Genomic DNA, 12169 nt, shown 5'->3' on the forward strand with positions numbered 1-12169 from the left:
TGTGCTATGTTCATACTCACCCATCCACTGGAGGTGAAACAACAGAAACATTCCTGTAAATAAATTAAATATCAGCTGGTTCTGCTAAGGTATCATAATGGAAAATGTAGTTTTTGTGATATATTCACAGACTTATCTATGACTCTTCACTGGAAACAGACATCATGTATATGGACAATTCCCCTCAATGTCCTTCTAAGTTGGGAATGTATCAAAATGTCAAAAGGAACTGCCTTGCTCCTATTCATGATTTCATTTGGTTGACCATTAGCAGTAGTTTCTGACTTGAAATCTCATAAAAAGGAAAATGTAATGAAAGTTCAATGCTTCAAAAAGCTCTGAATGAACACATACTGAAAACCTTTCTAGGGGAAAAGCATATGTGCTTTTTTTTTTTTGGGTCTGCTATTCTGAGACAAGGTTTCACCCTGGAGGTTAAACTGGCCTGCAATTCACTTCAGCCCAAGCTGATGTCAATGTCAAGACAGCCCTCCTGCCTGCCTCAGCATCTCCAGTGCTGGGATTGCAGGTGTGAGCCACTGCAGCCAGTGGCTTTTCTGTTTTCCCTTTTCTTTGTCTTTTTTTAAAAATATATTCAGGTCACCAGGCTGGCAAGCCTCTTAGCCAGCCTTTGTTTTATTTATTTTTTTTTTGAGACAGCAATTAAAAAAAAGAAGTCTTCTAGCTGTCCTGGAATTTGCTAAGTAGACCAGGCAGACCTCAAGTTCAGAGATCTACTTGCCTTCCACATACTGAGATGAAAAAAAAAGTGTGTTATCAAAAAAAAAAAAAAAAAAAAAAAAAAAAAGTGTGTCATCACACCCTGCTGTTTTTAAAACAAAACAACAACAAAAACAACTAAATAAATCTAGGTGAAGCAGGAAGATTGCTCAGAGTTCAGTGGGCACAGTGTAAAAACCCGATACCAGACATAAACAAAACCTAACATGGTGGATAACACCTGTATTCCTAGAGTCATCTAAGATCACCATGAATTCTAGGCCACCCTGGTCTACGTAGTTATAATCCAGGCCTGTCTGAGCTACACAGGGCTCCTGTTCCTCTACAAGTAATAAAACACCCATACAAAGAAGCCTAAAGAATAGAAATACAATATTTAGCCTTAGTGTTAAATGGCAAACTTATTTGAATTTAACCATTGAATTTCAAGAGTATTTTCTGTTAAATGTAAATACATGTCCATAAAATATTGTCTAACACATAGAGATAATGAAGAAAAGACATGCCTGGAATTCTACGTTTTATATTTATTAATGGGGGAGGAAGCTTCAGTATTCATTTTCCTGTCTTGAGGTTGCTGAGTTTTTCTAGAGGTTTCTTGGGTTCTGGGATTATCACTTCTAAGGTATATATCCAACTACAGAGCAGAAATTCTCCATTCCATTTGTTGGCAGGGTTTCCTTGGGCAGATCAAGAGCGACACATTTATCGCTTTCCTAGTCGGACAAGGTTGTTTGAGTCAAGCACTATGGGCTCTCTTAGGCAGTTAGACAGACCAGGGGCCCAAGGTGAGTGAGCTCTCTTTGTAGAGTGCATCATAGCTCCACCTCCTTCAAGTTCTGACAGCTTCCTGACATTTTTTTTTTTTTTTTCCAGATTGCCTGGTGAGCCTCTGCCTTTGCTGGAAGCTACCTCAGCAACTCAACCTTTCACCTACTTAAAGACAAGTTCACAGACCAACTTAATTAACATGTTGAGTTAAGGGGTGTGTGTGTGTGTGTGTGTGTGTGTGTGTGTGTGTGTAGAATCATGCCACGAACAGTCTTCTAATATTACAGTGGAGTGGGTGTTTCAGTCATCTGTATTTTGCTCTGTGTGTGTTTTGTCTGAATGGGGGGCAGGCAGCCTTACAATAATTGCCTTTCTCTGGTGCAGTGCCCCAAACTATATACAATGGCAAACTAAACACACACACATTTCCTGTTCATAAACAGTAATCTGGAGTAAACTTTCATCCTTTGAAAACGAACATGAAACTTGGGGTATGTGAAGAGTTGGGGGATGGGGTAAACGGGTTTACACGCTGAGTTAAATGAAGCCCATGGAAGAGAAATACTGGGCTTATTTTGAGCTTTAGAGCCCTTTCCCTCCACAGGCATTTCCAAACCTTATTTTTCTTCCCCTTGCAAGAGTTGCTAGAAATTCGTCCTCAAACTAGAATCACGAATCCATTCCAGAGAAGAATGGAAAAAAAAAAATGCTATTTCTCGCTCTACATTGAGATTTATGCATCGCGGCAGCGAAAGAGGGTTTGCAGTCTCTGCGGGGGCACCTTTGTCGCTGCCTGTCGTCTAGTCCATCTCCCCACCCCCACCCCCGCCCCCCGCCCCGCTCCCTTCTGCAGCCGCCTCAGCAGCGGGTCGGGCCCGCCGCTCCCCTCCCGGAGGGTTCCATCCCCGCCCTCCGCCGGCCCCAGCCCGGTCCAGCCGGCGGCGGCGGCGGCGGCTCTGCAGAATGACCTATAGTAACCTCGCCCCGCCCCGGCCGCCAGCCCCGCGCTCCCCCGGCCGGCATTTGATTGGCTCAGCCCCTCACGCGCCACCGCCCGCGGGCCAATGGGCGGAGGACTCTTTGCATATGCAACGAGCGCCGGCCGGGGCTGCGCGTCCCGGACTGCGGCTCAACAGACGCGGCTCAGCCGGCGCCTGGGGACGTCGCTGCGGTTGTGGCCGCGGCCGCGGGCTGGGACGAAAAAAGCGGCGGCGGCGGCTGAGCGGGCTGCGGGCTGCGGGCGGTCGTCCCCTTCTCGCAGGGCGGCCTCGGCAGCTCCGGCAGGTCCTGTAGAGGTGGCGCTAGGCGGGAACCGCTCCCGGGAACGGCCAGGCCTGCGTGGGTCGGAGCCCACGGTGAGTGCGCGCAGCGCCCGTTGTGAGGAGGCTGAGGGTGGCGGGATGGCGGCCAGGCCTCCCCTCGGCATGCATGCGGCCCGCCGGTGCCCGAAGGGACGCCTGGGCCGCGGAGGGCTCGGGGGAAGGGGTTGGCGGTGGGTGAAGAGTGAGTGGGGGCGTCCGCGCGGGGTCGGGGAAACCGCCGGCGGGGAGCCGGGGGGCGCGGGAGGAAGGATGCACCCGCGGCCTCTGCTGCGGGCACGGGCGTGGGGGTGGGGTCGTCCCGCTCCACGCGACCGCGCGGCGTCTGTGGCAGGAGCCCGCCCGCGCTCAGCGGTTCCCCGAAACCCAGGCCGCGGCTGGCTGCGGGCGTGGGGCACAAACTGCGTGTGCGGGGCGGTGGGACTGGCGCGGGGACTCCTGGCTCACCCTCTTGAGTGCGTTTTAGTCTCTGCACGCCAGCGCCAGTCAGTCACGCGACGACGCACACACCAGCAGCCCCCGGGGGGGGGGTCAAGGTGTGAGCAGGTGAAGGGATTTCACAGATGAGGATCCAGCTGCAGTGCCCATTCTGGTTCTAGAACAGGTACTCCGAAGAAGAGCACCTCCGTGATAGAGACGGCAGGGCAGTTGATGGGAATTATCTAGAAACGAGAGAGGGGGCCGGCTTTGTGAAAGTGGTGGTTAACTGCCCAGAATGACAGAGCTGACATTTACTGAGCCCTTATTAAACGCCACACACCGAGTATTTTATGCACAGCTATGTTTATGTTGTTAGTCCACCCGGACCGGTGCACATTCCCATTTTATAGTGAGAGAGCCCGCACCCTGGACACGTTAACTTATCCCAGATGTGAGCTAGCAGGAGGGCGCCGAATCCAGAGCACTTAATCTGATGGCTTTAGTAGAACGCAGCTACCCACTGCTGCAGGAATGAAGTTTTCACTGTGACTTTGGGTTGGGGTTCTTCAGCCCTCAGCAGAGTTCGGTAATGGTTTTCCTGTTTGTGGTAGCCAGTTTTGTATGTCCACGTTGGCTTTGAGGGTGCAGCTGAGTTGAAAGGAGGTGTTGGGGTGGTGGAGTCAATTGCCCAGAGTTTGTGTTTTCTGGTACCTTCCTGTGCAGTCCTCACATGTAGAGATGAAAGTATTTTTTTTTTTTCCTTAAGTTGTTCTCTGATTCATCTGTCATAAAGTACCTTGATTGCAGTGTTGGCCGTAGGAGAGTCACCAGGTGTCTTTGGAGCCCAGTTACTGGATTTGTGGGACATTTGGGCTGAGTGACTTAAAAGCACAAGGATTCGGTGAGTCCAAGATGTCCTCCTTGAAGAAGAAGAAAAAAAAAAGGGCATAGTGAAGGACATTGGGGGAACATAACTAGCTCATTCCTGATTCAGTTAATTATGCACCTAGAGTCTTCTCATTTCTGTTATGCCAGACACCTTGCTAGCTTCAGGAAATACAACAGGGACAGAATTGATGTGACCCTGTGTCCTTGGGCAGGGATTAGACTCCAAGCCAAAGATTTTGTAGATAAATGGATGAGTGCAAGCTATGTTACTTGCAGTAAAGGTGATTGAGTGAATAAAGATTATAATAAGGATTTCCGATTTAGATGGAAATCTTGGGAGCTGTCTTAAAAACTGATAGTGTGAGATTTTCCCGGATTCAGTCTTGTGTTCTGAGGCTGTAATTAAATGTACACAGAACAATAGCTTAAAAACTTTGAGAGTAATGGCAGTTCTTTTTATTTCAATATCTGTACCCCACCAAATTGTCATTCCATCTCATGTTGCAAGATACCTGAATAAGATAGGGATGATTTCCAAGCTCGTACTCTGCCTGCTTTTAGGGTGCTTAAACTTTAAATATTCCTGTAACCCTTCCATTTTCTCCTGATTAGTAGTTCAGAAGCAAAACTCTTACATACCAGTTTTGGATTTGAAGGTGTGATTTAGACAATTCTACACCCCTCCCCCAAGCCAGGCCCAAACTGACATACTTTTCTAATTTGGATAAGCAGCATCATAATTTTCACAAGTATTAATTGTAGTTTATACTCTGAGTAATTTTACATATACTTCAGCTCTCAGCTAGGGGTAGTGGCACACCTTTTATCCCAGCACTTGGGAGGCAGAGGGAGGTGGATTTCTGAGTTCAAGGCCAGCCTGATTTACATCATTCCAGGCAGCCAGAGCCACATAATGAGACTGTTTAAAAAAACAAACAAAACAACAACAACAACAAAAAAAAAACAAAAAACAAAACAACCCAACTAACCACTTCATGAAGAGCAAGAAAACCAGGCATGAATTGGGAAATATAAACTTTTAACTATATAAATATTTTAGTCAAACATTTAAAACTGTCCTATGTTAGATTAGTTGAGCCTCAAAGAGGTTAATATGAAGAGAAGTTTCCAAAAGTGGAGATGTTAGATGTAAAGTTGTTATGGCATGATGATAATAAATACTGAGGGGAGGAATACTGTTTCAGATTAAGGCAATTGGAGATCAGTGCACACATTATTACTCTCTGAGCTGAGGCTCTCTGGGAAAGAGCTAGGTTTCAGATGTGGGAGAACATGTTTCTAGGCTTAGAAGTGTTCTTTTGGAGTTGTCTTTTTAGGGAACTGTTTCAGTGTTCAGAAGTAGAGTCGACAAGCTATTTGGAGAGGTGATAGAATGTGAAACTGTGGGCATGTCAGGCTGCCTGTGGAGCATCACAGGAGAACAGAGACACCTGTCACCTTCGTACTGAGTAGAAGAGGCAGTTAGCAAAAGAGAGGAAGAGTGGCAGATTAGTTGTCTCAAATATCTGTTGAGAGAATGTAGGAAAAATTTCTTTGAGCTCATAGTTTCCAAGATGTCATTCTGTTTTAGTGTGAGGGCTTGTTGAAAGAGCATTTCGTATTATGGTGGCCAGGGAGTAAAAAAAGGGGGAATATAATAAGGTTCTATGGCAAGATAAAACACCAAGGATATCCCCTTAGTGATACACCTCCTAGTTATGCTGTGTTACAAATTCATCAAGGGGTTAGTGTGCCAATTAGGCTAGAGCTCTGATATCTGTTTCTGGAAATGCCTCCGAAGACCCTCTCCCCTAATCAGTCAGAGATATGCTTTACTATCTCTTAGGCATTTTTGTTGTTTTCTTTTTTAGAGGCAGGGTTTCCCTGTGTAGCTTTGGAGCCTGTTGTGGAACCCACTCTGTAGATAAATAAAAGACTGGCCTTGCACTCACAGAAATCCTCCTGCCTCTGCCTCCCAAGTGCTGGGAATAAAGGTGTGCTCCACCATCACCACTGGGGGTGATTTTTATATTTTAATCAGCCTACTAGCTTCACTTTTCTTTGTTTCTAGTATTTAGAGTGTTCTTAGTATTTTGCATTTGTTCATATCTTAATTATTTCATAAAAGACTGTAGGGAAATAAGGAAACCATTTCCCTTGAGTGTTTGTTCTTTGTAAGTACTAGTCATTTTGCCAATTCTGGGCATTAGTACTTGTTTCATTGAAGAAGTTCCCTGTAAAGTTTAGCACCTCTTTCTCCCCCCATTGTGGTTTGCTGGATAGAAACATGAGGCTGGAATTAAGGGTGCTTGGGTTTGAATCCTCTCACATATTGAGTGACTGTCCTCTGATAGATTAGTTAACTCTTCTGGGCCTTGATTTCTTTACTGAATTGTTTGTTGTGAGAGGGAGAAATTAAGTATAGTATTGTTGTCAAGAAACATGAGCCAATTTTATTGTTGAGAATTTTGAAGTTTACTGTCCATCCTCCTCCGTTGGTATTTCTGATCTACAGGATTTTTCTGTGTAGTCTTGGCTGTCATTGAACCTACTCTGTATATCAGGTTGACTTTGAACTCACAGAGATCTTCCTCTGCCTCTGATTGCTGGGATTGAAGGCATGTTGCCACCACTACTTAGCTTTGCTTTCTCTCTTGAAGTAGCATTAGCTTCTGTATTATAGTCATATACCATAAGGAAGTATCTTATGTGTTAGAACTTCTGTTTAGTGGAGTTAGAGATATTTTATCATAAATTGATAAACATTGACTGGCTTTTGTTCTATTACTTAAAAAATTAATAACGTGTGTATATATGATTTTGTGTGCCTGTGTGCATGCCATAGTACACATTTGAAGGTCAGAGGACAACTTTGGAGTTAATTTTCACTCTCTGGTATTTTGAGACAGGGTTTCTGTGTAGCTTTGACATCTATCCTGGAACTCACTCTGTAGACTAGGCTGGCCTTGAACTCACAGAGATCTGCTGCCTCTGACTTATGTGCTGGGATTAAAGGTGTGCACCACCATTGCACACAGTTCTCTCTTGCCTTTGTGTGGTTTTAGGGGTTGAGCCAGGCTTGGGTGGCAAGTCTTCATTGGCTGAGCCATTTCACCCCATGATTTTGTTCTGTTTAGCATTCATTATTTTGCTTTTCCTTGGGAAAAGTAAATGTCTTATGTGTGGCACATTGCACGTAGACTGACATTGTGACATTCTCATTCGTGTAACAGACATCTACTTTTATTACTTACAAGGCTTAATGTCATATGACTGAATATAATTCAGGTGGCATTTCTTTCTTTTTTATTTTACAACAGGGTCTCACTCTTTACTCCAAAGTGGCCTTGAATTTGGCGGTGAGGCTCAGGTTGGCCTTGAGGATCTCACTTTCGAGATCCTTCTGCCTCAGCCTCCTGAATGCCCTATCATCAATTTTGAGTTGCTGAGTGGATGAGGCACCATTGCCATCCGTGTATATAAAACTTGGTATGTAAATTGGAGCTAGTCACTTATTTCTCAGACTTTTTTCTTTCTAAAACTTTTCTTGGTAGGGAGGGGGCAGGGTTTTTAATTTATTTTTTATGTAACCCCTTATTAATTACTAGTCTTGATCCTAAAATCTCCTGTCTCAGTCTCCCAGGTGCTGGGATTATAGATATGCAGCACTGCCTGTCTCTTAGCTTTCCATTTCAGTTTAAATTCTTACTTCAGTTATGTGGGCTGAGGAAGAAAACAGTAGTTGAGGGGGACATGGCTGTGTGCTTGTTTGTTGTTGCTTTCCTTACCTCAGCCTTTGTCTTCTGTTGTATAATTTGCTTTTTCCTATTTATTTCTTTTCTTCTCCTGTCTCTTTTTGTATCAAATAGTAATAAGCATTCTGAATCTGATAGGCTAACAAGTTTATATAAAGTATACATTTTAAAGGGGATTAGTTAGAAGTATTCATTTCTTAAGTTTTCTCAAACTCTGAAGGTAATATAAGGCCTGGTAAAGGCCAAGGGAGAAGAATGGAGACAGGGATCTCCTGTTTGGTCAGAGTAGCCAGGGAAGTGTCAGCTAAATAAATGAAGGTGAGCCTTGAGGTAGATTTGGAGTAAACAGGAGTTTAAGGAACGTGCTTACAGTAGATGTTGAGGAGCAGTGGAATTTGGAAGAGGGCATCATCAGCCATTGAGAACTAAGGAGGGCTGAGTACATCTTTTGGGGAGGCATAGAGCAGAGGCTTGAGAGACAGATTCAGTTAAGATCCTGCATGAATTTCATTCAGTGAATCAACTCAGAAAATAATTGTTTTCTGTGGTATATAGCAAGTTTAGACAACTGGGTGGTCTTTTCACTTGTAATATATAAGAAGCTTGTTTTTTAGTTGATTGCAATGGTGCTGCTAGGACTGATGTGGCATTCTCCATAACTATTTTTCCTTCCTATTGGGCTTAGTTTCCTGTCTGATTTCTTGCCATAAAGGCTTCTTTTCCACCATGGTTCTTTGTTTTCACTCCCCCTTTCCTTTTCTTTGGCTTGAGATTTTTGTTACCTGTGTCATATTTTTAGGTGTCCATATATATATGTTTATATAAAATACACACATACATACATATATATAGATGTATATATACATATGGCACACTGGTATGAGAGAGAGAGAGGGAGACAGAGACTTAATATAGTCTAGGCTGTCCTTTTATGTCATCATCCTGGCTGGCTTGTAAATTTTATGTGTTGACTACATGGAAATTATTGGGGAATTTATATGGGTCTTTTCTTCTTTAGACTTCTCAATAACTAAGATTCTCAGAAAACATCTGTGTCAAAGAGAGTTGGCAATAAGATGAGTGAGACCAGACGCTTCTTCAAGAGCTTACAGGTGATGTGAGAGAAAATAGGCTGCTACCATGAACGTGACCGGGAATGTGGTAGGCCTTCTGGCTTTGAGCCAGCAGGAAGAACTAGTGGATTTGCCAAACCACTACCCATTGACTACAAGTGAAGATGAGGGGGACAGTGATGGAGAAAGAAAATGTCAAAAACTCCTGGAAGCAGTCAATTCCCTTGGTGGAAGGAATAATTGGAAATTGGCCGAGAGATCTGAAGCTAGTCTGATGGTGTCAGAGTTCAATGTCACTTCTGAAGGGTCAGGTGAGAAGCTGGTTCTGTCAGATTTGCTTGAGACTGCTACAACATCTTCATTGGCTACTGTGAAAAAACAACTGCTTAGAGTCAAGTCAAAGACTCTCGAGACACCCCTTGACAAAAAAGAAACTGACCAGTTCCTCAGGGAAGCAGCATTCAGCAAAACCTCACAAATGCTCTCCAAGTGGGATCCCATCGTTCTGAAGAACCGGCAAGCAGAACAGCTGGTTTTTCCCATGGAGAAGGAGCTGCCAGCTGTTGCTCCCCTTGAACATGTATTCACTGGCTGGAAAACAAGGACCCCCCTGGAGCAAGAAGTTTTTAACGTCCTTCATAAGAACAAGCAGCCAGTAACAAATCCTTTATTGACTCCTGTGGAAAAAGCCTCCCTCAAAGCCATGAGCCTAGAAGAAGCCAAGATACACCGAGCAGAGCTTCAAAGGACACGAGCTCTGCAGTCCTACTATGAGGCCAGAGCTCGAAGAGAGAAGAAAATCAAAAGTAAAAAGTACCACAAATTTATAAAGAAAGGAAAGGCCAAGAAAGCCTTAAAAGAGTTTGAGCACCTGTTGAAGGACTGCCCAAGTGCTGCATTGCAAGAACTGGAAAAAATGGAAGAGGCCAGAGTGAAGGAGCGGATGAGCCTTAAGCACCAGGGCAGTGGAAAATGGGCCAAGTCAAAGGCAATTAGGGCCAAATATGACCTGGAGGCCCGCAAAGCTATGCAAGAGCATTTGGAGAAGAACAGAGAACTGACACAGAAACTCCAGGTAGTTTCAGAGAGTGAGGAGGAAGAGGAATGCACCACAGGAGGAGTAATCCCTGTCTCTGATGGAGTGAATGACCTACAGATGAATGCACCTGTTCTAAATCCCTGGATGCTGATGAGTTGCAACTGTGATGCACAAAGTGATGAGATCAAGACCAATCCTGAACAGCTGCCCGAACTGGTGGCCAATGGGTCTTCTCAAAGTGGGGGAGCTGAAAGACCAGTGGCAGAAGAACTTTTGTTGAAAGAAAGATCTTTTCAAGAAAGAGTTGAGCCCAACAGTGCTAAGCCAATGGGTGGCCAAGAAACAGAAGACTCTATTGGCCAGGAGGTATCTGAACCAAGAGTATTGTTTCAGAAGCTCCACAAGGAAAACCATCAGTCTGAGCAGCAAAAAGGGAGTTCAGTGGCAACTGTTCTCCAGATCCAGAGAGAGGAACTTGCCCCGGAGGAGAGCCTGGTGTTTCAAAGGATAGAGAGAGCACATGTTCTGGAAGAACAAGAAGAGTTGGGCAAAGAGAGGCATTATCAAAAAGGGGGACTTCCCAGTCCTACCTTAAAAGGAGAGTGGAAGGAAAGGAATCTGCACAGTATACCTGATTCCTCTAGAAGGAAGAAAAAAGAACAAATGATTGATCTACAGAAACTCCTAACTGCTAAATCTCCTGTGAAGTCTTTGGCGGTGCCCACAGTAGAGGAGTTGGAAGATGAAGGAGAGACAGACCACAAGCAGGTAATAAAGGAAGCTTTTGCTGGGGATGATGTCATCAGAGAGTTCTTAAAAGAGAAAAGAGAAGCTATAGAGGCAAATAAGCCAAAGGACTTGGACCTGACATTGCCTGGATGGGGTGAGTGGGTTGGTATAGGAATGAAGCCCAGTGCCAGGAAAAGACGCCGTTTTCTTGTTAAAGCTCCTGAAAGTTCTCCAAGACAAGACAAGAATCTGCCAAATGTGATTATCAATGAGAATCGCAACATCCATGCAGCAGCCCATCAGGTGCAGGCTATTCCGTACCCATTCACCCACCATCAGCAATTTGAGAGGACTATCCAGAACCCTATTGGGTACACATGGAACACCCAGAGGGCCTTCCAAAAGCTGACACTTCCCAAGGTTAGCACCAAACTAGGGCATATCATTAAGCCCTTAAAAGCAGAAAATGTGGGCTACTGCTCTTCCTCAGGGTCTGACCTATCTGTCCTACAGAGCAGTCGGAAGCACCTCTCCAGAAAGCAGCTAAAACAACTGAAGAAGAGCTCTGAACATTGAGCTGCTAGGGGACTAACTCTTTGTTCCTGGGACTAGAAACCTTGAGTATCTTGGATGCTTCATAGTGCTTCAGGGGCATTTCCTAAATTGACAGAACACTGTCTAGTTAAGCCACATTGTAGAAATAAGACATTTGTCTAGTAAAGAGCTTCCATTCCATTTTGGGATACGTGATAAAGTCAAATGATCCATTCATGGGCAAAATGATTACCCCAAGTTAGAGTACCTATGCAATGAGTTGACAGAAGTTCATGCTGGGATAGGGCAGAGGAAGCCTGGGCAGCAAAGAATGCTCAATTAGTTTTGATATTGTTTAGATAGCTCCTGATGTAATGGCTCATATGTTAAACAAGCATTCTGAGAGGCTGAGACAAAAGAATCATTTAGTTGAGGCTATATAGAGAGTGAGAACTTGGTTTAAGAAACAAACAACCTCAAAAGTATTCTCGGAAGACTTAACAGGCAAAATGAACACATTTAGAGATTTGGAGAATACAATGAGAATAGAGGTGAAAAGAGTTCATTTAAGAATAAAGTGATAGAATTGGGAGTATGAGAAAGTCAGTTGTAGAGTGCTTTAAATGCTTTGCAGAGAAAATTGGAATTGCATTTTATTTTTCTTAGGCAATGTAGAGGAAATAAGACTTGTATAGGGGATGGGTGTGGTGACATTCATGTTAAAGAAGTGTGGGTGCCAGGCTGGCAGTGTGCATGCAGGATGTGTTGATGGGGATGAGAGTTAAAGACTCAGTTATAGAAGATAAGAGTAGGCATGGGCAGGAGGGGTGGATGATAGGAAGCAGAACAATCACTTGTCAAGAGATTTGCAGAATAAAGGAGAAAGGGAATTTTATTTCA

General features: G+C 44.3%; 1 protein-coding gene across 2 annotated transcripts; it reads left to right on the forward strand.

Moving 5' to 3' along the window:
• Positions 1-2445: 2445 nt before the first annotated feature.
• On the forward strand, positions 2446-11357 carry LOC127226486 (U3 small nucleolar RNA-associated protein 14 homolog B). Of its 2 annotated transcripts, none has more exons than XM_051190541.1 (2): positions 2446-2867; positions 8913-11357. In XM_051190541.1, the coding sequence occupies exon 2, from the start codon at positions 9035-9037 to the stop codon at positions 11309-11311; it is 2277 nt and encodes a 758-aa protein (XP_051046498.1). In that variant the 5' UTR covers positions 2446-2867; positions 8913-9034; the 3' UTR covers positions 11312-11357. The 2 variants fall into 2 exon arrangements, with proteins under 2 accessions (XP_051046498.1, XP_051046497.1); XM_051190540.1 differs by lacking the exon at positions 2446-2867 and adding an exon at positions 7477-7628.
• Positions 11358-12169: the final 812 nt, after the last annotated feature.

The sequence above is a fragment of the Phodopus roborovskii genome, unplaced genomic scaffold, assembly GCF_943737965.1.
Source record: "Phodopus roborovskii unplaced genomic scaffold, PHOROB, whole genome shotgun sequence".
In the NCBI taxonomy this organism is placed as follows: Eukaryota; Metazoa; Chordata; class Mammalia; order Rodentia; family Cricetidae; genus Phodopus; species Phodopus roborovskii.

Coding starts and splice junctions, on each gene's coding strand:
- LOC127226486 (XM_051190541.1), top strand. CDS start 9,035: ATGAACGTGACCGGGAATGTGGTAGGCCTTCTGGCTTTGAGCCAGCAG.